We start from the raw sequence: 25,138 nt of genomic DNA on the forward strand, positions 1-25,138 counted from the left end.
GTACTCTACTATGCGAGTGGGCGAAAATACTTTGCAAGCCCTGGATGAATGTCTGTAAAAAGGTTAGCTGAACGAATGGACGCAAATAATGGGATCAGCTCATGGGTTGAGCACCAGTTGCAAGCTGTATGTAACCAACAGGCCACTTGACTAGGTTGTCCATCAAAGCATTTGCCCGCGTGGTCATGTACACTTTCAAAAGTGTCCACTCGTCAATATGATACATCTTCCCCAACAAAATGAAATCTAGTTGACACAGATCTAGGTACGCTTCACTGTAAAGCATTGAGACAATGCACTGTTTTACAGTAGCAATACTGTAATTATGCATTATGTAACCTATTCCAATTTTAGAATAGGAATTGAAAGCCTTTTCTTAAACATATATTGAAAATATACTTGTCTTTGGCAGACATGATACAGTTGGGTTAATATGAGTATTATCCCGATTATTTCTGGTTTGCAATTATTTTAAAAATAAAATGAGCGTAGCACTCCCACACAGGCATTTTGGCACATGAGTGAAGGGGATGATTACTGCTCCCCCCCCCCCCTAGTAGCCACTTTGAACTTGCAGTGAAAAGAGGGTGGAGCGAGCTCTGAAGGCAATAGAGGAATGCAGGATGAGCTGTGCTTTCATTGAAGAGGGTAACTCAAATAGCTAACTTTGCTACACAAGTGCCAATTTAATTAGCACACCTACAGAATTGCATAGCAAATTGCTCCACGACACTGCTTATTTTATGCCTTGCTTGGGGTATAATGCCACTGGAACATCATTTTATACCAGGCCTCACGTAACGGTAGAGACCTGGTCAATTCCAGTATATTCCTCCAGAGTTCTTGCCAATGCCCTGCCGTGACCTCCCCACCCCGAGAACCTTCCCAAGCTATTTGATACAGCTACATCTTTTGGTCCAAGCATTCTTGCAGTATCCTATATAAATCCACTACTAGATGCTTGTCCCCAGTGTGGGATGTGACATATGTCTCAAATTTTGTTAGTGGTCTTATTGCTGCTTGACGAATCTCCTGTTTTAGCCAATGCCTCAATTGGGTGTATTCGAATCTGTTCCTTTCCGACACCCCCACCTGTAACTTAAGGTCCTTCAATCCATTTTAATGTTCAAACAACATAAAAGTAAGACCAGTTTAGCAAAGTTCTTCTGAGCCTGGAATGTTACAGAGCGCTGGGAACAGCTCCTTGATTGCGGGTGCATTGTTACATGGCAGCCTGGGCTTTTTGATTTTTGGGATTCAGGAGACTGTTTTTTCAGCTTCCTGATCTTGGTGAAATCCAGGCCACTGGGTGAGAATTGCTCCTCAAACAGGAAATCCCTTCCACCCCACGGGTCGATCATGTGACATGTTCCATGGGGCACACTGTGATGAATCCTGTGGAATCTTAACAGAAATCCTAAAAGAAGTCTCCTACCAGTGGCCAGGGAATGTAGGCTCTACCTGATCCTAACCCTGGGGGTGGTATTAGCCGGAGGGTTCACCTGGGAGGAGAAGGGCCCCAAGGGAATAGGAGGGTTCCGCTAGGAGAGACGTGTTATCGTCTTCAGAAGAAAATCTTTCCATCCTGCCAGAATACTTCGTGGCTTGTTGTCACAGTAAAGTCTCTCTTCCCAAAACTATCCACATTGTAGGATTTCCAGAGTAACTCCTTAGTGTTGGATACTTATAATTCTCCCTTAGGTTTGGGTTATGAAGACCAGAATGAAACATTACTTCCTTTTTAAAATCTTCTTTAAAGACATACTCGGTAAACAGAGTAAATTAAATAAAATAGAATTTGAGACTTTTGATGGAAAAAGAAATCAGACCAAAGTACTGGGACGAGAAAGAGGAATTCAGAGGTCCAAAACTGCAAAGTGCAGTGTAGTGGTTCTAATGACCCACACCTGAGTGAGACTTTTGAATATAGAAAGCCTCCTCACCTCCAGGCCATTGGAACCAGAAGATGGAGAGGCAAAAGAAGCCGCAGTTGCAGAAGTGGAAAACCGGAGCTGCCGCTGTATGTGGGGGGAAAGGGGAGAAGGGGGAGGGGGATAGGGAGAGTGGCGGGGAGCGGGACTTTCCTTATTGCGCATCTTGCTCCGGTGGCCGGTGAGCACCAGAGCACTTTAGGAGCGAGAAGAGCTCCTTTTTATGCCACAAGCCGCTGCAAAATGACTGAAGCTGTCGGTCATAACAGAAAGCAGCAGAAGAAGCAGAGTTCGATGTAACAGTGGATCGATCGGAAGCGTATAAGGAATCCGGTGAGTCTACTGTTGGAAGGTAATCCCGGAATGCTCCGTAGATGATGGCTTGCCGTTTTTCCTTATTTTGATTACCAAACAAATGAAATTGGCAACTTTGTTCTAACGCAAATAAGATTAAAGAACAAGGAAGGAAAGGTTACAATTACTATTATTATCCAAGCCAAGAATATTGTCAGTCGAGAAGAAATTATATTGAACCAAAATAGAAACCCACGTTGCCAAAGCCAAGCAAGGGCAATATTGAAATCAGCTAATTGTAACTATTATTGTCAGAGTAAAGAAAAGGCAATAGTCGAGAGAGACATCAAGCATTGCCTAGGGGGGGCTAGTGTAATATTGAATCATTGTCAACAGTTGTTTGATGTAGTGGGAAAACAAGTGGCAGGAAAGAAGTATCAAGGAGGAGAGGAGAATAGCCTGCATTGCCCATGGCAAATACAACAGTTGAACAAATGGCACCAATGTGTCTCATGTTTTCTCAGAAAAGGTTGTGAATTTGGATGTTGTTTAAAGTTGAATCTTTTTCAAAAGGTTTAAAGTAATCCTCAACGCAGAGTACTTGTAGTAGTGTTAGGAGCTTTTTGTCCTGGTAGGCGAGTATGCTGGGGTAAAGGGCCTTTTAGTGGTAATCCTGACAAGTACTGCTTTGTGGTTGGAAGATAAGTGGTCTTACCACTTTTTAAGTGTTGTTGAACACTTCATTGTGGTAGAATCATCCTGGCAAAATATTGTTGCTGATGCAGAAGAATTGTGGTAGAATATTTGTTTTCTCAAGAAGCTGGGTTGAACTTTACCTATGCTTGGAGAGATGAAGAGTTTTCATTTGGTTGAACTTTTGGTTAAATTCCAAGTAAGACTTTTGGTTTAAGACCAACCTTATGATCAACTTGGTTACAAAAAATTATTTGAATATTATATTGTAATATCCTGCTTTGAATCTGGGAAAGGCGATCCAACCCAGGTTACAATGATATACAGTTATTAGGTCTACGTTGAACATAACCGTTATTTCCGTTACTATTGAATTGCCATTGATTACCTTTATGCGTTATGTATAAGTGTGAGGGACAGATTTCTTTCATTAGAGTTTTCCTTTTGTTATTTTGATTGGCAGGGAAATTGGGGATTGTGAGGCGGTTGACGCACCCTTTTAAGTTAATAAAATGGCTACTTGTGAAAACCTTTACCAAGTTGTATGCCTCACATTTCTGACCCCTTGCAACATAGACCAACCTTATGCCCTTTGTGCGTGAATGCCTATGTTAAAGCTCTATCTCTATCCAAACGCATACAGAGCCTCCACTCGTAGTGTGTGGCTGTTGGAATATACATAATTTACCCTCTGTGTGCTCTGTGGGTGATGTCTAAGGCCCCTGCTCTCTATGGGCATTGCTACATAACTGTGGCCCTCAATCCTCCAAACTTATCTGCTTTTAAGGACAAATGTTATGACCAGAGCCAGCCCCTCTAGGCTGGTTGTATGTAGTACGCATGGAAAATAAAAGGAGCATGACGGAGCTGCACAAGGTAATCTGGACGAGGTCTCTGCACCATTTGGCCTTGTTAATTACACCCAGCTGCTCTCACTGCTCCGTGCAAGTGGCCTGCATGGATTGATAGTGTGCCATAATACCTGGCGATGAGGAGTGTGCAATCCTCTCCACCCAACAGTGTTTCCTGTATGTGCCCCACCACAACTGTTAACCCGCTCCACCCACAAACTGAATGGCGTGATGCTCACTGCCGTGAACCTACACCAGAGGTGGGCCATTACTCCGAGACCTCACTCGGTGACTGTTTAGCTACAATGGCTACCTGCACCACACCTCCGCTCTCCCACACGTCCCTGTGTCCCAAGGCTTAAACCCTGACTTGGGTTCCAGACTTCGATCGATAACAAACCCAGGAACAACCAACTTCAAAGAGCACCTCCAGTCAAGCGCCACGCAACACACAGCCACTCACTTGCCCGTATCCATAAAAGTTACACTTTAGTGCAAACTTCCACAGGTCATGACTGATGATGCTGGCGCATTTCACAGCCCATGTCAGCGGCTCCCCAGCATGGCATCCTATCAGAGTCCCACGTGGGCACAATGGGTTGAGCACCTCGACATGTACTTCCTAGCAACCATGGAGAATTATGCTGTATCAAAGGAATCCACCCTCCTGTTCATTGCTGGCCCAGCTGTTCACCACATCTTCAGCACCCATGGACCCGCGGAGGACTCCCATCAACAGGCAAAACTTGCATTCCAAAATTACTTTACCCCCATGGTCAATCCCAACTATGAAGGGTGTTTTTGAGTGATGCAAACCAAAGAGGGTACAACCCTAGACGGAATCCAAACTACCTCGCACCATCTTTTACATGCATACTTCTCAATTAGGATTATAGAGAGTGCAAATGATTCAACGATGCTACATGTGCTCGCACGAATTGGCCGAAGTCAGGGCTACAAGAATTAACTGTAGCCTACAGTTGATAAAGATAGAGGAAGCATGCCCAATGTCTAAATCTCACACCAAACCACACTCTAGCACCAAATGTGCAGACAAACCACCTGATACCAAATTTGCTGCACTTACTGCGAGAACACACAAGGCCTGTGTCTGGCGCAAGGTCATGCCCGTGGCAGTTGTAGTTGCATCAACCATTAGGCAAAGACATGTAGAGCTCTGTTTCCCTCAGCAGAATGTCAGACAAAGCCTTCTGCAGCGAGACGATGGCCCAAGATTGCACAAGTGAAACTGTCACCAGAGGCTCAAGTACCCCAGAATCAGAAGAAGATGGAGATGTATTCTTTAAATCCTGTGTTCAGGGTTCTGAAGAAGACTACTTAGACAATCCCTACGCATGGTGAAAATCTCCACTATTGATACCCCCATTCTCACCAACGCAGCCCTTCTGTCAATGTCATAGCGTCCTCTCACTTTGACCGAATAAAAGTAAGAGCTTCTCTTCCTACGAATGTCTGGCTATAGACGCTGGGAGCATCTAAACCAATACAGCTGCAAGGAACTTTGGTGACCACAGTGGCACATGAATCCCACAGCATCAAAGCGAGCTTCTATGCCTTTGACATCAGCAAGAACACTCCACCAGGTTGCAATGCAGCCAAAGCATTACACATAGTACATTTTGCTTATGGGGTATACGCCAAAGACGTGTCCACCATCGTCAAGAGGCACACACAATCATGGGAATGGGTTGTCTTAAGGGTGATCCTGTAACACTGCACATTGATGAAACAATTCAACCAATCGCAGAAGAGTCCCTTTCCACCAAAGGGCCAAGGTAGAACAAGAGCTCAATGCATTAGTAGTGTAAGCCATCATCAAAGTTGAAGGCCCTGCCTATGGATTTCCTCCATCATTCTGGAGCAGGGAGCACCTGCGTCGATGTGCGCCTTCCCAGTAAGGCCACAAGTGAATGTCACCTCACCCCATCAATAGAGGATGTAATTTTAGGAACCACAAAGATAGCCCTTATGTTTCCAAAATTGGCCTGAAAGCAGGTTACCACCGGATCGTGATCCACCTGGAGTCTAGGCACATCACCTCCTTCACCACCCATCTTGGTGTATAATGATATATGGGACTGAACTTCAGCATATCCTTTGCTGTAGTAGTATTACAGCACATCCTTAGAAGTTCACTGACCAGCCTCCTGAGTGTCCTAAATATCAGTGACGATATCTTGGTATTTTCCACCTCAGAGGCTGATCATCTGGATGGTCTCGACAATGTGCTCAGACTGCAAAATCTATGTCTCGCCCTAAGTGAGAAATAGGAGCTCCTAAAATCTAAGTTGGAATTCTTCGGGTTTGTCTTTCAGGCTGAGGGGATATCGGAAGTTAAAAGATAAACATGCAGCGTCCTCGCCTACAAACCCATCAAAAGACATGAGCTTCCTTGGCATGATCCCATACTGTAGCCAATTCATCAGGAACGTAGTCCTCATGTCAGAGCTCCTTCAACACCTCGCATAGAAGCATTGCCTCTGGCAGTGGACAGAGCTCGTAGATACCATAATTAAAGAGGTGCTGTGTAAGTGGGTGAGTAAATCAGTTTTAGCGCGCTCTAACCGTATATTGGTGTTTTACGAGTTTCTGGTAAATTCGTTAGGGAGTTACCCATTTGCTGCACGGTTGTATAGAGGCTGGCATTCCCAACCAGTAGGAAAGTTTATCGGTTTAGGCTTTGGTTTTCTATGTTAGCCTGTGCACATCCAAATTTAAACACTCACCCGGATTTGTTTGATACATGAGTCTAGATGCGGTCTCATTGTTTTTCTGATTTTATTTATTTTATTCATAGTTACATACACTGATGTTTGGGCCAAGTTTTTATGTAACTATGAATAAAATCAGAAAAACAATGAGACCGCATCTAGTCTCATGTATCAAACAAATCCGAATTTAACACTCACCTGGATGCACACAGGCTAACAGAAAACCAAAACCCATAATTAAAGAGGCTCCCATGTCAGAGATCATGATGGACTTCTTCGACCATGCCAAGTTCAGAGATCGTGGTTGACTCCAGCCATGCAGGGCTCGGAGCCGTGGTGACCCAAATGAATACAAAAGGCAGAATCTGACCCATGGCGCACAAATGTATTCTCAAATAGAGGGGGAGGCGCTGACCATCCTCTCTGGATGCAAGCACTACGACATCTAGGTGTATGGCAAGCCAATATCCATAGTGACAGACCACAAAACACTTTTACCAATAATGGCAGGAACTCCACTACACCCACATGAACACATCTGAAAGTGGTTGATCCATCTTCAACAGTATATCACACTATCCTATAGGCCAGGCATTGACAACCCAGCAGATTTTCTCTCGATGCCCCCATCACATGAGTAGAGAACAATGCCAGCTGGCACAAGACCAAAATTCACATATGCATGGTAACAATGTCGGCGACAAGTCCATGTCACTTGGTGAGATGGCGCAGGCCTCCATCCAGAATAAGTGCCTCCAACTAATGGTAACCACCGTTAGGACAGGTGACTGGAACCTACTTCTCACTTCTCTGCAGCATTGCACGCCTAATGTGAAATCCACTGTACAAGCCATGTGGATAGTTTGGTATGAATTATTCATCTCGCCAAAGCTCTCCGTCTACTAAGCATGTGCATCATCATTCCTCATGTCCTAACAAAAAGAGTTCTAGAATTGGCCCATCAAGTAAAGACTAAAGCCTGAGTCTGCCAGAAAGTTTGGTTCCCCCATCTTGAGAAAAAAGTCGCTGTACACATCAAACAGGGCTTCTGGTGTCGAGCGTCTCTTCCTGTGCAGAAACCGAGCATGGACCGCCACTTCCTAGTGGTAATCAACCAATGGTCTGGAGATTGCAGTGGCTGGGGAAGTCGTGCTAGATAAGATCGCCTGACACAATTCCATCGGACAATGGCTCTTTCCGATGGAATGAGTTCCAGTAATTCCTGTGAAAAACCTGAGGGTGTTCCACGACTCGATCTCTGGGGATACCTTATTCCGGTGGTCAGGGAAGGTCCATCACTATTGGATACCGACCCTGGGGGTGGACAAGCTAGGGAGGATCACCTGAGTAGGGGGTTCCGGGGGAGTGGGGAGGAGGTGCCTGAAGGTGACACATGGTATCCCCCCATTTCCTGACCGCTATTTACCCCACATTCCCTCTACCTTTTTAATAGGATGCTACAACTCCCATAATTCCCCTCCTATCTTTTTCAACCCGACTGAGACGAGGAAGAGGAGGACTGAGACTAGGAAGATTACCGCTAGTGATTTGCTAATGAGGCCAGGCAGGGTCAGGCATTCAGTCACCGCCACACACCTGAAACACATTGACAATCAGAGTAGAGAAGGTGGACCCCAGAAGCACACTGAGAACGAGACCGGGTACAAGAAGGAACAGCTCAGCAAAGGCGGACGGAAATCAGGCTGAGAACGGAAAGCTGAGATGCAAGTGAGAGTAATAGAAAGCAAGGCAAGGGAATTGCATCTCCAAGAAGCCAAAGAGGTTCCGAGAAGGAAGCCAAGAAGCTGGAGGAATCCTTTCCTTGATGTGCCTGAAGGTTACTCGTTTCCCCGGGGCGGCAAGAGGATCCGGGAAGGTCTTAGGGGGTAAAAGGGCTCTCACTGACCTCGGACGTGATAACGGCGAAAGGCGTTGAAAACGGTCACAGCCAGTGAGTTCCTAAATGAAGGGACAGCCCGGTTTGTGAAGATGTGAGTGATGATAATGTTATGAGCAAGGTTTCACGTATGATGGCAGACGTGTGGAGAGAAAGATTCAATTGTTCAGAAGTACAAAGTAACAGAGGGGCCCTGCAGAAAAGGAAAGGCGCATTATCGAAAGTCTCTGAACTGTGAAAGACTCTCCTAGCCCAAAGAGAGTTGAAAGTGTTTTTGGGAAACTGTGGAAAGAAAGTCAGACAGGTAGGCGACCAGGAATAAACCATGATCTCGAAATCGCTTGTTGATGAATAAAGTGAATATTTACCGAAATCAAGGTGCTCAGAGGGCACGAGTAACTGTGATGAACGGAAACGACGATAACCAAGATGCATTGTGTCGAAGTGGCCATGCATGGGCCTGAATAAATCCATGCAGTTTTGAGTCTTCGAAAATGAAACTACAACCAAGAAGGTTGGGGAAGGGAAACCTAAAGTTGTAAAATGAATTGAAAGAAGTTTAGGTTCAGACTCTGGTGAGGGAAGCCTGAGAGGCCTATTGTGGAAACTGATGTGAACTTGTCTAAAGTGAAGGTCCGGACTCGAGTGAGAGAAGCCTGAGGGGCCTATTGTGAAAAATTCACCCTGAATCCCTGTTGTACCAGAACTGTTATGTTATGTTGAAAGTGAAGCAGGCAAGGGAAGCCTGAGAAAACTGTGTCATATTGAACTGATGGTCAATCAGGCGAGGGGAAGCCAGAAAGAATGGTGATATGTTGAATTGAGGTGAATCAGACAAGTGAAGTCTGAAAGTCTTGTGTGAACTCTTTGAACTGTGCAAACTGGTCACCCAAAAGGGACTTTGAAAACCCCAGTGATTCGGCTTGGGGAAGGGAGTTGTAGTTCAGCTCCAGTGCCATTCTGACTTACTTTTGATGCTCTTTTTATGTTTTGAAACATTTTCCTACATTTCGTCATTGTAAAACCGTGAGGGTAAGCATAGGTTTCTGACATAGACTTTTCATTATTTTGACTAACTGACATTGACTCCTTTATTTTACTTTGATGGTCAAGATTACTCCCATTATAGAGATTGGGCTACCTAGGAAGTCTCCAACCCCCATTCAGAACTTAAATACAGGTGTTGAAACTTAAATCATTGTGTCTGTGTCTAACTTGTGATACCATGCCTGCCTCACAAGAGCAACAGGAACATTACAATGGAGACGTTGTGCTTGTCCGAACCAAGAGAAGGACTAAACAATGGTGTTCAATCCCAGCTATTCTAGCTGGGATATAATGTAGCCGGTTTAGAATCTTAAATTGGATCAACTTGTACCGAGCATTGACATCTTAGTAAGGAGACATTTCCTCCACTGCTTGCCTGAAAGCACGAATCCCGGATCTCGTTCCTATTTTGAGCGATCCTGGCCCCTGGTGGCCTGATGAGCCTGGATGAGATTATATAGCCTAGAGACCAATCTTCTAGACTACCCCCGCCCCTCAGAGATGATCACTTTGATGCAAGGATATGTCATTGGTTCCAGGGGGTGGGGGGGGCGGTGGGGACGAGAACGGCCATCGTTGCCTGAAGGCTGCCCTCATTTGGAAGTACTGCAGTGTCATTATGGGATTTTTTCCCAATTTGCTTGTGATTTCATCGAATGAAACAAACTACCCCCCTGGGAATAAGTTCCCCAAGCACGAGCTGGCTTTGTCTGTCCCAAGCAACAGACATCGCCATCTGATGTCAGAGCTACGCCTGGGAAGTTCCATTGAGGCACTTCTCTAATTTAATGGAGTGAAATGTGTAATCGACGAAACAGCCTGGACCATGCATTAACCGTGTTATGAACCGGGTCAAAGGCGCTGGAGTCCATATACTTCTTACTTAAGAGGACACATTTCAGGTTGTAAGGTGCTGCACCATTCTTTTCCAGCAACAAGTGTACCAGAGGTGGAGAGAAACTATACCAATATCAAGCACTGTGCTTGGGCAACCAGGAAATAAAGCTCGAAATCCAGAGCTGCAATACTCCCTCATTCGAATGGTTCCACCAGCTTTTCCCAGTACATTCTGGCTGCTCCCCCCCCCCCCGTTCCTCCCAAAGCATCTCAGTTGCCAGAGACCGTAGCGAAGTAAAGAATGTCCTCCCCAGCCAAATGGGTGTATTCGTAAATAAATGCAATCATTTGGGGAGAACCACCATTTTTTTTGTAGGGAACGGCGAGCATACATTGAAACTGGGAGCCTGGACCATACGTTCAGTTTTGCAGCAAAACTGGGGAGATGCACAGCCTAATTACCCGCAAAAAGACTGTAACTCGCTGTGCACTCTAACCCCAATGTACATGAATGTTGGGGGGGAAAACCTCTAAACCCCAGTAAATTGTGCATTAGCTTAGTAGCATCAGTCAACAGGAATAGTACTGACTTAGCCCTGTTGACCTTTATAGCTAGAATACCAAACAAATTCGTGTACGCCCTCCAACATGGGGCTCAGATTAATCTCTGGGTCATAGATTTACAATAAGTCATTGTCTTCATATAATGAAATCTGGGATGGCCCAAATATGCGGATGCCCCTCTGCCCATGTTTTGACTGCATAAGGCCTGCTAAGGGCTTAATTGATAGTGCAAGGATAGTGCTTTTTAGGTGCAGACAGTGATCTTGGGCATCACCCAACTAGATAGAAAGCTCTCCCACCTTTTAAAGGATGTATGTTTTTTTTGTTTTCCTTTTTCCAAATGGATACAAAATCAACTAATATAAAAGTATTACAAACCCCAGCTCCTTCCATGCGAAAACATGTTTATTTAAAGGCTCATAAAGGTAAGATCAATGTAATGAAAGTATGCAGGACAGTATAACTTTCAGACAACACTTCTATACTCCAGGAATCGTTACGCATGACACCCCCATGACCAATCCTCCAACCCACCCCATCGGACCTTGCCTTCAGTAAATGGACACATACACATCTGCTCCTGAATTCAGAGGTATGTTATGTCCAGGGCCAGGTATTTCAATATTCCATGCGTCCAAGGGACTAGAAAAGTTTAATATGTAAATTCTTTATGAACCTTTGCATACACAAGGACTGAGCCCCAGATAGAAAGACACAGCCAGTTTTCACCAAATTGAGCGCATAAGATTTTCTTTGTTTATTACCCATAATTTAACATACAATTCACAAACCCTTGCAGACTTCCAGAGTCAAGTTAAAAGTAATCATGCTACCATCAGTACCTTGAATGTAAAATCATTTTATTTTGGGTTTTATTGAGCGCAGACCGAGCTTCGAGAATCATCACAATGTACATCGGGGGTTAATTTGGTTACAAAAGGGCTCTGCTAAATTACATGTAAGCAAGAAGTTCAGCAATTGGGGGTGAGGTGGGGTCGGCTGCGAGTGCGATCGGTCTGTTGCTGTGCGTTATGAAGGTGCTCCTTGAACAGGAGGGCCCTGAGCTGAATTGCGTAGGGCAAGTGTAAGACTGACGTGTAACGAGTTCCATAACCTGGATTTGTTTAATCATATAGACAGATTCCCCTAACTAGCATACTAATAAGTAGACATTGGGATCTTTTGGAAGGCAAGGCCAGCTGAATGCAGGAATTTCTGGGACGACCTGGTATCGGAAATTGCAGCCATATGTGAAGGAAAGTTCCTGTGTCTCTCATCTCCTGCACAACCCAGGTTAAAGCATTTCATATGAGGAAAATCTATCTGGAATGCAGTACCACCTATAAAGCATTCAGAAGTGTTCTTCTAATGTGTACACATTCTAATGTGTACAAATGGATGAGTATGCTCTCGACCAACGTGGACGCCTTTACGGTCCAATTATGAGCCTCAGTCGGTGTACTATTCTTTAACAAAGGATGGATTTAGCGAGGAGAAAATGTCTCAACTTGTAAATGGCCAAGTTGCAGCCTTTTTCATGTCTTAGTGTAGCAACCAGTGGGGAATTCAGAAATATCCACACACCACCTTCTCATCTTGCAAAGGGTTTTGTTGTATTTTATACATAATTCTCTTTAATCTTTCGAAAACCTTTGGGTGGCATACTCCAAGTCTCTCCCTTTTTAAGGTCCGATTAAACTATGAATTGACCTGTGCAGCTAAGCTGAAATCCTGGTAAGAAGATGGTCTGCTTACAGTAAGCCTGTCCCATATCTGCATGGTGATTCTGATTGCAAGGAGCGAGTATACTGCTATGGGCCTGTCTCTCTTGGGAATCCATAGCACATGCCAGACAATAAGACCTGTCAACTTTTCCTCTGAAATGTTCAGGGGTTTTAATGAACCTGGGTTTAACCACTCTCCAATAATTTATAGATCGACTGATTGCTAATATTTTTTAAGATCTGTATGTGAAACCCTTTAAGTACGTGAAAGGAATAATTCCCTCTGTGCGACCATAGCACAAGAACCTTTCCAAATGAAATGCATAGTGGACCTTTGCAGTACACACAGAGCCTTATTTCTGATGGGGAGGCCTGGAAGTAATTTAAAAAATGTTGAAGAATATTATATTTAATAGAAAATATCCTTCCCAACCAAGCGCTGGCTAATGGTTTTCAAGGACGTACGTCTTCCCTGAACCTGAATAAAAAAGTTGGGCAACTAGCAGGATGGAGTCCCAAAATCCTATTTGTTATATTAACTGCCAGGTACTTCAAAAGTAGCACATGAAACCATGAGAAGGGGCACAACAATTAAACCCCTTCCAATGGAGGAGGAGACATAGTGAGGTTTAGCAACTCTTACATTTCAATGTTATTTTGAAATCCCTAGGCATTTTTAAACTGCCAACTGTTTCATCAATATAGGGACAGAAGATCCAGGACTTGACAGAGAGAGGTGAACATCTCCAGCGAAAAGCAAAGCCTTGGGATGTTCTTCTGCATATTCCATGCTGGTAATCCCTTTACTATCTAATGGCCTCATGGAGGATCTGTCACCCATGCAAATAAAATTAATCTAAGTGATTTTACCGAACCCAAAGGTTCGACTTTCCAAAAGTTCGACTTTTTTTTTTTATTTCCCGCAAATATATATGTGGGGGGAGACCCCCACCTTACCCCTATACATTTTTTATATACTTTAACCCCCCACATATATATATGCAGGAAATTGGGGGTCGAACTTTTGGGAGTCAACTTTTGGGGTTAAGTAAAATTGTTCTAAACCAATAAAATAACTTGCAACAGGCATCGCTGGCAGGTGCTCCGAGTGAACTAGAATGCCTCCGAAAATAATTTGACCACACTCTGATGTGGAATTTCTATAAATGGCTGTTGTGGCTTTTGAAAGATCTCGCCAAAGCCAAACTTTCCAGCACTCCCCGGAGAAAGCTTTACTTGACCCAGCTGAAAACTTTCTCATCGTCAAGCAAGGAGAGTGTCGTTCTGCAGAGATTCCACATCTGGTCTCTACATCAATCAAGTTAGCTATTTTCTGAGCATTGTCTGATGCTTGCCTCCCTCTGATAAAACCACATGGTTGCTTCCAAAGCAGCCTTTAGCCTAATCCCTAAGATTTCATATAAATCTGCATCAATGTTAAGAAGGCCTATACGCCTACAGGATGAAGAAAGTAGAGGATCCTTTCCCGGCTTTGTTAAAACACAGATTTATGGCCTGTCTCAAAGGGGGTGTGGCGGCTACTTGAACTGTAATATAGGTAAACAAGCTAACCAAAGGCAATAAAATATGTTTTTGAAGTGTTGGGCTTTTTTTAGTGAAGGGAATAAAGCCATTGGACTGAATGGGGGGCCTAGCCGAGTTTGAACTCTTTATTCTTTAATATAAATGCTCCTTTAGATATTGGGGCTTTGAATTGCTGGTCTTCCATAAAGAGTGCAAGTGATGCGTAGAAATCACTGTAACTTTTAGTTTAGGGCTCTCCCCAGATCTCCCAGAGCTGTCAGCTTTGAGATACAGTAAGCCTTTATCTTAGTGTTCAGTAGAGAAGCCCATTTGTTTCCCCCACACCCTAATTCATATTATCTGTAATTAACTTGCACAAAAAGTTCTCGCTTTTAGTGAGTTGTAGGCCATTTCATGATTTCCTGTCAAGTTGCAATTACCTGTATCCCTTAACAGACCCCTTTGCCTTGTGTTGTTGCTCTAATTCAACATACATTTAAGTAGTAACTCTGTGCTCTGATCCTCCTTGGCCTACTTACTCCCTATGGTCTAGGGTGTTGATGTAGAATAACTTGGATATACAATCCACAAGCTCCCGGAAATAAGACTGAATACTGAAGCAGACAGGGTGGCCGCTTCCCGGACCTGGGCCTCCTTGTTTGTCCCTCCCTCTGTGACAACTAAAAGACATGATCAGAAAGAAAGACCTGCCCATATCTGTGCTACATTATTCATATTTGACTCATCAACCAGAGTTATAATCCATACAAGAGTAGCTTCCATGCATGCGAAGTAAGAGACTGTTTATCCTTTTATCTTCTTGCTTCAACCATTACTTTTTCAATTGTAGGCTCCTATTCTTTCTCGTTCCTGATTATTCATTGTAGGTACCATCAGCTGGTTCCTTAGGACTTCAAAAATTGCACTGTGTCGCTAAAAATAAATCTATGGACTCGTAGAGGTAGCTGATCTCTTGTGTAAAATGTGTGTCTACAAAATGGCACTGTCCTCCTTATACTGCTTTTACATCCTCTCATCCAATTCATATACATTGAATCGTTCCCCTTCATGGGCTTCTAGTACGGGAGGTAGATTTCTACACACCTCCTGACCCCAAATGATGCATGAATATGGCTTTCTTTCTGAGACGTTGAATTTGCTGTACCTCTTATGTTGCTTTTTTTTAAAAGCAACAGTTTCAACATATCGCATTCGTGCTGGTGGCTCTGCACTCGCGCCTGCGGTGGTTGGAGGGCATATTAACGGTAACCTTTTGGACCTACGTGGTCCCCTACTTTCCCTCTTTCATAGTGAAAAGTCGACAGTTTATAAGTTGTTTAATGCCGATGTGGCTGTGGAGAAGCCAGTTAAGCTCTTCGCCAATTAATATATGATGCATTCATCATGAAAAGATAGCACACTCTGGTAAGCTTCTTTCTTCATTCTTTATTTTACACTTTCATAAACAGTGTAGACAGCCAAAGTCTCCCTCTCCTTCCATTCTGCCGTCTAGAATCCCCTGCGTGTCATGGGTGATAACGTCTCATCGCTTAGGTAATTAACGCAACACAAACCGACCCAGTATCTGAACACCAAGAGTTTCCTTAGCGGCTCGATTACTTCCCCATCTATCCTTTACCAGATGTATACATTACTTTATGCAAACCCTGAGGGTAAAGGGGTCTAAGGCAATCTCCGATAGCCTGGGAAGAAAGTTTCCAAAGTATTCTTTGGGGTTAACTTGGGGTTTAAAAAGTGGTACTTCTTAGCATTTCTCCACTAACTGTACTATTTAACGTGAAATATCACCCTATCTAAAATGAATGGGAAATCATTAATATTCCTTCTCTTGTTTCTGTGAGTAGAAATAATTGAACTGGGATATGAATGAAGGAGAGCCTACAGGTGTCTGATCTGGATATGCTGCATAGACTACAAGGCATACATCCCTTTTAAAAAAATGATTAGCAGAGTTTGCCAATTAAACTTATTGATTAGCAATGTTGTACTAATATATTTGTCACCAGAATTTATTTGTACAAGACCTAAAATGAGCGAGCGGTTTTCTTCAACTGGGTGCAACCTATGTTGCGCATGGCAGTGTCCTGTATGCCTGGTTTGCTGTCCAAGGAGAAGTTTCATGAATTAAAGTTCACAATGTTGCAAGAAAGTTCCAGTTGGAGACTAAGTACGTAATGTTTTGTTTGCGGCAGGCAGGGTGATTGTTAACTTCATGTGAACAAGATGGTCCTTCCCTGTCATTGGTAACTGTTTGCAATATACCACTGATGGGAGGGCTGGGCCGGTAAGGGCCCTCAAGCCTAGGCATGGGAGGTCCAAGTGCCGCACTCCAGCTTAAGCGCCCATGAAAGCAATATTTATTGCTATTTTCACTCCATGCTGTCATGTGGGTTGCTGATACTTTGTTGTTGAGGGAAGCGGGCTTTAAGCAATGAATGCTACCCTTAAAAAGAAATTACACGTATGTCAGTGATTGGAAATAACTATTTCCAGTACTTGGCGATGAGCAGGGGAGTGGCCGGCGGAGAGGATGGTTTTGGGGCTGAGATGTGGTACTTCATTGGAGGCTTGGGCTGGGACACTACCTACAAGGACAGGTGAAGGGCAGAAGCGCATTGAGCCAGCATGAAATGTGGTTAGCTACTTGATCTGAAAGGCTAACTACAGTGTATTGTATTGCAGTAGGTCTGTAGATGTACAGCCTGGATGTAACTATTGATCACCATTTTGTGTAAACCTCTAGTTAGCTTTGTGTATTCATTATGTAAGAGGAAAGAAAGTAAAACTAAGCAGAGTGGAGGGCATCAGAGGCATAGGACTGGGCCAACTACGTGGAATATTGTATTTTGTGTACATAGAAAGCAACAGGGTGATAAGATACAATATCTGTCTTATGCGACGGGCTCATTGGTTGAGCACCAGTTGCACTGATTTATGCAACTGGTCACAGAACTAGGTTTTTCCATAGAAAGCTTTTGAACGTGTGATCATGTATATTTTCAAGTGTTTACTCATCAATTTGATGCACCTTTCCTACAAAATTAAATGTAGTTGACACTAAGATTTAGATGCAAAACTCTAAACTTTACAGAACAACGTGGAGACAATGCAGTGGTTTACAGTAGCAACACTGTAATTGTGCATTATGTAACAACTTACATTTTTAGGGACACATACTGATCTTTTCCAAACAGAATGTAGTTGGCTTAATAAAAGCTTCATCCTGATTACTCCTGGGCTGCAATAATGTGAAAATGCTATCACTTTTCTTGGCTAGCACTCCACGCAGGCCTTAAGCATTCTTTAGCGTAGAGATGATTACTACTGCACTCTCTCGATTATCCCCTTTGAACTTGCAGGGACCAGAGAAACTAAGCTGGGGAGTGCCGTGCCAGCAAGAGAGGTTTGCCGGTTAGGCAGTGTTTTCATTGAACAAGGTAATTTTAAATTGTCAGCTGTGTCACACAAGTGTCAATATAATTGGCAAACCTACAGACCTTCATAGCGAATTGCTATGCAACACTGATTATCCCATGGGACTATGTCAACCCTTTGCTCCTTGAAATATTTGATCAGTCGTATCCTCTTATGAGGCGTGTTCAGATCTCCAACATTAAACGACAGGTTTTAAATGAATGAATAGCAGAATGATGATATAGCATACATAGCCCTTACAGCTTAGGGTGTCTGTGAACCTTTGCTGAAAGATGAACATTAACATCCACCACAAACCCTAAAACTCACCGCTCCATCTCTGACCATATATCGAACCATGCCTCAAAGCTCAAATTAAGCAAACGCCATTTAACATGCTATCTGTGAGTGAAATGAAAACCCAAAAGGGCACAGAGGGATACCCTAGGTGCACTAAACAGGATATCCAAGAGATATAGCCCCAGCTGACATTGATTATGGCCCAAAAGCAACCTGAAACTGCCCTGTATTCAATCCACCTCTGCCACATGCAATGATAAAATCAATGATGAGTATAAAATGACAAGACCGCATAAGGAAAGGCACTTTCACAGAGTCGCACAGTAACTTTATCAAAGCAGTTTGAATGAAATTGTGTAATATAAATTCCTAAGTCTTAGGCTGATGGGGATGCCGATACGCAACATATGACATGTACCAAAGTATGAAGAAAGCCTATGAGCTAGAACAGATGTCAACCGCCAGGTTCCGTAGTAGATGAACTGCACAGCTAGCTTGATCGAAATGGGCAAAAAGCTGCTGCATGCAAGCTTTGAAAGTAATTGCCTTAATCGAGCTTTTCTAACTGAGGTTTTCGTGCATTGACCCTTTTGAAAGTTTTCAGTCCTGTTCACAGCCCTATCCCGTGCCCTTTGTTTCTTGGATAGTTTGGGTTTGTTTTTAATGGATCCTCTTGCAGTTTTTTGATGGCCTCCTTGTTGCTTAACCTGGTCCCAGTTTCTACAAGTTCATGCCGCAGGCTATGCTGTGATTTGAACAAATAGAAAATGGCGACTAACGTTTATTTATATATAATATATAACGGGTGGTGAGGGGTTTGATGTGGGATTATAAACTAAGGGGAAACGGGGGAGGGTGGGAGTTGAGGGGTTCCCCTGAAATAAAAAATAAGAGATCTGTATTTTTTTTTTTTTGTTGCATTTTTTTAGCTAAAGTGTTTGTTATTTTTCTGTCCGTTAAAATCACATGTTACCATGCCGCAGTTCTCCCATTCATAGCCGAAGTGAAGGGCTGGGTTTATTCTCTTATTTGTGCCTGATATCTTCTCTGGGTGCTCCAAGGCAGGAGAGTAAATCCTGATTTGTAAGCAGGTTTGCTGCAGAACCTTGCATCGAGACCTCTGTAGTCGCCTGGCCTTTAAATTGCCTTTGCCACTCAGTGTATGTCGGCATTCTTATTTTTGCTCCTGCTTCCTGATGTTTTAGGTTGAGAGCTCCACATTTGCGGAAGGGTTTTCTCTTTTGCACTTCCCGGTTGTCTCCTTATCAAAATGTTAAAACTACTCCAGAAGGAGATATGTCCATGGGCAATGGTTGATGCTGCTTGCACTTGTTTGGGAGAGTTATGACTCCCATACCATTTTAAAATTACCTCAGCATGAAAGAAGCAATTAATTCACCTTGCCGTTTGGAGTGAATCAAAATTGATTCCCACCCTGAAAAATAGTAAGGCACAGGACACTCCTCATGGTTAGTCCTTTTACAGATACAAGCTGAGCCCACTGCTTGTCAGGGCATTTATGCTGCTCAGAGTTGGGACTTTTTAAAAGAATGATTAGATTGCTGGAGAATCTGTCTCTTGGAACTCTAAGCGCTTCTTGTCCTTGTCTGGTGCTCTAGGTTTACCTCACTCCGCTGCAGTGCGCCCACATGGATACATTCGCATGGCACACCAGGACGGGTCTGCGCTCCTTGCGGCTCCTGTGGCACCTCGTAGACAGACAGCACAGAATGGCACTCCGTTATCTGTTTCTCCGTTCTGCTGGTCATGTAGCACACACGAGTAACGCGGACTGTGATTTCCGGGGATATGAACTTCAGCATTTCCCTGCTCTGGCTCTTTACAGCAGTTCTGCGAGTGGCGCTTCTTGTTACATGGACTTCTTGGTTTTCCTCGAACTTGGCAACTGCTGATATGTATTTTTCCTCTGGAGTATATTTGGTTTTGGTGATATTCTTGACCCCTAGATTTGGCTTTCTTGGATTGTTTCTGGTCTGTGCTATTTTGGACTGTGCTCTCTTCCAACTTTTTAGAACTGTAGGGATTTTCTTTCTGTTGAACTGTGATCTGGCAATAACTTCCTAGTGTATTCCACCCTTTCAATATTTGTGCCGTCTGGGGTTAGGTCCCTGCATTATTTTCAACCTCTCCTGGGGATCCTGCTGCTCTGTGTTGTGTTTTCATCAGTGGTGTTCCATTCTGTGCCCTCTACTGTCACTCATTCCTCTTCACCTAGTTAGCGCTGGTAATTTTTATCCTTGGTTCGGGAATGTGGGTACTGATTGATTCGATTTTTCCATTCAGCTACGTTAGAGAACGTGGCTGCTTTTTTCTCCCCTTTACCTTTTGCTACAGTGATGAGCCAGCAGAATAACGCCCTTAATTTCTCTGGCTAATCCATTGAGAAGGTGGTCAGTCAGTTCAACTGGGATATCTGTCGTGACATTTATCTAGGGCATCAGCTCCTTCCAGGACCTCCACTCTGTGAGAGAGCGCGCCTATGGCGCTAGAACCATCCCACTGTTTTCATGTTCTGTGGCTGCAGCATCTTCAAAGCGGGTCCCCCACCCTCTGCTGTTACCGTCATGCACCTATATAATCGCCTATGGGATGAACGGTGTCTCCTGACCACAAGCCTTGCACGTTCTGGATGTCATGTGTGTTCCTACCTACTTCAGCGGCATTGGTTATTTTCCTCCTCACACCTTCTTTTGTTTGTGTCCTGCAGAAGACTCAAGGCGCACTTACAAAGAAATCTTCCGATTCTGTTTGGGACTTTTTTGACAGAAAGGCACCATGTTGGTAACTCCATGCAGCCGGTTCAGCTCTCCCAGTAAGAAAACATGAGGCATGAAAAGGCGATTTGTAACTGTAAACGAGCTCAAAGATGTACCATGCAGCATTAGATCACATTAAACCTAAAAAAACGCATTACTTCACTTGGAGAACATGGCAGAGATTGGGACTTTGCTGGAGCTCCCAGACTGAGGCCTTCTTAGTCTCAGCTTGCCACACCCGGATATATATTTGACATATACATTTGACATGAACGCTTACCATCTCTGCCACCTTCTCAACCATCCACCAAAATAGAATGGGCCTTGTCAGCACAACATCCAGTTGTATCTTTTATTGATCTATCGTTTCCTTGCCAAAAATACATGTAAGACTTTTATCACTGGGTATGCAGCAGTCCACCCACCTCTCTTCACATGAATTCCCCCTAGAATTTGACTCCCATCTGAATGCGTTTGGAAGAGGAGGCTCTGGAGTGCGGATGTATTTTCTTATTCATTGCTCCAAATACTTGCTTTGTTCGTTTATTTCAGTGAAATAGCCATGGCAAGTCTTATGGAATCTCTTTATATACTCTAACCTTTTTCTTAATTTCGCTAATTGTTTAATTAGTTAATACAGTGCTGTGGTTTGGTGTAAAAATGGCACTGATTGAACTAGAGGAAGTTATCGCTGAAGCCTATTCCCCTTTGTGTGAACGTAAATGGCCTTCCAAACAAGTTCACTTTTTGCTCCTTATCAAAGAAAAGGGTTAAAATTACAAGTCCGAGGACGGCAGGTTGAATTGCATGCTTTGAGGTCCGACATTGAGAGGTGGCAGGACATTGGTCTGTGGTTGCTACCAGTCATTGTCCTGTCAGGGGAAAATGCCAATACATCAAATGATACAAATGCTTATTAAAACAAAATGGAAAAGGGTTCTAAGTTTTGAGACTGTGTGTATTTTTGCTGAGCGCAGAAATGTGCAACATCTCAATGCAATCCCCAGGCCATTGTCCACGTGCGAACACATGCATTAATCAACATGGTGTACTGTTAACCGACACGTTTTAAAAACTTTTCTTATACCTGCTGTTTTACATAGACTTAGAATGTAGGTAGCAGCCATTGTTTTCGAGTTTAACATGATCGATGGGCCTATTACTGTCAAGATTCAAGGACATACTTGCTGTGCTTGTCTGAATGTATAATATACTTTTACTTCTAATTTTCTTCTGTAGATGCTGAGAATCTGGCATCGTCAAAACTGAATCTTGAGCTAGAAAATCCGGATTCGCTGATTTCATCTCTTTCGAAACGAGGAGGTACAATGTCTGCTGATATGGTCAAACTAATGGGAACAAATGACAACCATAGCACCATCTCGGATCTCAAAGGGTCCATTGAAGAAAGAATGGACTTTGCAAAAAGCTCAGAACTCAATAATGATAATAACTGTGCAGTTCGGCAACGCAACCGCATTGACCTGGCACCTACAGATTCTGTCCAGCAAGCCCCTCGTCATGGCTTAAATCAGTACTTGTCTAAATTTGATGAAGCCATGAAGCTGAGAAACCAGTTGATAAGCGAAAAACCAAGCCCAGACAACGGTAACGCAGTGGAAGAGTTGGATTCTTTTCGTATTTTCAGACTGCTTGGAAGTGCTCTTCTTGCCATTGGAGTCCGGGTTTTTGTATGCAAGTACTTGGTAAGTTGGAGTGTTCTTGGAAGAGTTGGTTGTATTGCCAGAACGTACGTAATCATTTTTTGAGCAATGTGGCTGGGAGTCTGTATAGTGAGATTCAGAGACTTCATAGCCATCCCTGGTCGCCACCTACTATGTAAAGTATGTTCATTAATTTGTAATGCAAACATCTGTAAACAGAACATGAATTGAGGGGCTATAGCAGTAACATGCTGGTGTAATAAAAATATCTCTTGAAATGTGTAAATGCAAAAGAGGGAGAGTGATAGGTGGGACACAATCAAAATGGATTGATTTGCTATTTATTATGCATCTATACACAATTGTTTCAAGGCGCAACAAGAGAAGGGAGGGGGAACAAAGGGAGGTCAAGACAACGATCTTACTAGGCCTTGTGTCATTGAGATCGTGCAAGTGCGCAACAAGTAAGTGCAGGGGGAGGGTACAGGGAGAAGTTCACCCAGAGCATCAGGGCCCTGGGTTAAGTGCAAGGAAGTCTGGGCGTACAGGGGGCAAGCCCATCCCGGTAGTGCAAGGTTAGCCAGGCGGCAGTGCAAGTTATGCCAGGGGGACTGTCTGGGGGGTGGGGGCTGGTGTCAGGTAAGACTCAGGACACCGAGCAGCCAGTCAGCAGATGGAGCAGGAGCAAGGGAAGGTTAGCTGGGGAGAGAGAGCGAGAAAGAAGAGGAGAAAAGGGAGGTCTTGAGGAGCTTCCGTAACTTAAGGAGATCCGACTCAAGGCAGAGAGAGGCAGGGAGGCCATTCTAGAGGGAGACACCTGCAGAGCAGAGAGATCTACCCCCCCCCCCCCGCCCCATTCTCTGCTTGAAGAAGTATCTCACCTGCAGAGAGTTAGAAGTAGAAAAGCGAAGGGCTCTAGGAGGAAGGCTCTTGAGAAGAGAGAGTTGTAGGTAGTGAGGGCCATGGCCCCAGAAAGCCATGTGGACGATGCAGAGGGTCTTGAACTTGATCCTTGTAGCCACCGGGAGCCAGTGGAGGGATTTCTGGCCTGTGATGCGGTTCCTGGGCCGAAGGCCAAGACTAAGTCTTGTGGTCCTGTTCTGGATGGGTTGAAGAGGGCGAAGAGTTGAGCTAGGCAGATTGAGAAAGAGGCTGTTGCAGTAGCCCAGCCTAGAGAGAACCAGGGCTCTGGAGACAGTGAGCTTCAGGGGGAAGGTGAGAAAAGGGAGAATACCTCTGGGGAGGAACAGCTTAAAATGAGCCTTCTTGGCAGGGTGTGTGATGTGTGGAGAGAGTGGAGTTGAAGATGACCCCAAGGGTTTTTGCCTCACCAGAGGGCAGAGGGCCCAAGGATGGTGGCCAGAGTGAGGGAGGAAAAGCAGGAGCAGGGGTCCCAATGAGAAGGATCTCTGTCTTACTGGCGTTAAGTCGGAGATCATTGGAGACTCGCCATACCTGAATAGTGGCTAGACAGTCTGGGATGAGCGAGGAGGAGGCCAAGGGTAGCCTGAAAGAGAGCTGCGTGTCATCCGCATACCACTGAAAGTTGGAGGAAAAGGTAGAGATTAGGAGGGCCAATGGGGCCAGATAGACATTGAAGAGCCAGGGGTAGAGGATAGAGCCCTGGGGAACACCACATGTGGAGAGAGAGAGGTGGTGGAGAGAAAGAACCCAAGTTGTTGTGGTTGATGGTGTCAAATGCAGAGGAAAGGTCGAGGGGAATTAGGACAGAGGGAGAGCTAGAATCAAGATTAGAGAGAAGATCTTCACGGGTGTTCAGGAGTGCAGTTTCCGTGTCTGGCTCCTCTGAAGCCAAACTGATGGACATGGGGACAACCAACAGATTGAGTGGGAGGGTTAGCTGGGAGATGGCCAACTTTTCCAGGAGTTTGCCCAGGAAAGGAGTGATGGAGATCGGGCGATAGTTTTCCAGAATGGAGGGGTCGGCAGAAGGCTTTTTTAGTAGGGGGTGCACAAGGGAGTGGTTGAGAAGAATGGGGAAAGATCCAGTGGCAAAGGAGTCATTACAGAAATTGGTCAAGGCTGGAGCGAGAGAACCAATGTTGTCTTTAATTGTTTTGGAGGAGCAGGGGGACGGGGGGGGGGGGGTGGGGAGTTCACCTGTTTGGAAAAGAGATGTATATCTATCACAACGACGGGGGCACAGATATTCAGAGTGAGAAGCCAGGAGAACAGCCCAATCGGAATTTGGAACACATCACGTACATGAGCCCAGCCAATCACAAACATTGGCCTGCCTACACACACACCACCTAACCACTATAAAAAGGACTGGGTGAAACAAGTGATGGTAGCAGACCTAGAAAAGGAGGTCTGCTTTGCTGCACCCTGCCATGGCAGGGAGACCAGCAACAGCCTTGTGAACCCAGATACTCGTACAAGAGTGTGAGTACTTTTCTAATGTATTATCTTACACTTTGCTCCCTGCATAGTAACCTTTGTACATAGATATCCTTCAACTTTGTTTCTTTACTTTGCATTAGTTACCGTTCTAGAACTGTAGAACTGAATGTTACCCTTCATTCCAACCTGGAATTGTTATCCTTTGAAGGTGCAGCGTTTGGGTAGACGGCTGGAGTTGAGCGTTGGAAGGAGAGGCTGCAGCTAACGGAAACTGCTCTACTGAACACCCATGACTACTTGCTCTCTAATCTCAACTCCTGCTCTCCTTCTCTTCTCATCCTCCTGGATCTGTCCTCTGCCTTCGACACGGTCAATCGTGCCACCCTCTTAAACCATCTCTGCGATACTCTGGTCAACGCACACTGGGCACTGGATTGGTTGACCTCTTTCCTCTCTAATCGGCCGTCTCAGGTTAAAATGGGCCCCTTTCTCTTCTCTACCTCA

General features: G+C 44.4%; 1 protein-coding gene across 2 annotated transcripts in view; it reads left to right on the top strand.

Moving 5' to 3' along the window:
- Positions 1 to 25,138, top strand: part of CAMLG (calcium modulating ligand) — a 207,286-nt gene that overhangs the window by 10,617 nt on the left and 171,531 nt on the right. For both annotated transcript variants that reach the window (XR_011304517.1, XM_069652571.1), the window contains exon 2: positions 21,846 to 22,312. Coding sequence is in view for 1 of the 2 variants with exons in the window: in XM_069652571.1 (XP_069508672.1) it covers positions 21,846 to 22,312 (467 nt within the window). In the remaining variant the exon portion in view is untranslated. The remainder of the gene's footprint in view (positions 1 to 21,845; positions 22,313 to 25,138) is intronic.

This window comes from Ambystoma mexicanum, chromosome 3p, assembly GCF_040938575.1.
Source record: "Ambystoma mexicanum isolate Mex_15411 chromosome 3p, UKY_AmexF1_1, whole genome shotgun sequence".
Lineage (NCBI taxonomy): Eukaryota > Metazoa > Chordata > Amphibia > Caudata > Ambystomatidae > Ambystoma > Ambystoma mexicanum.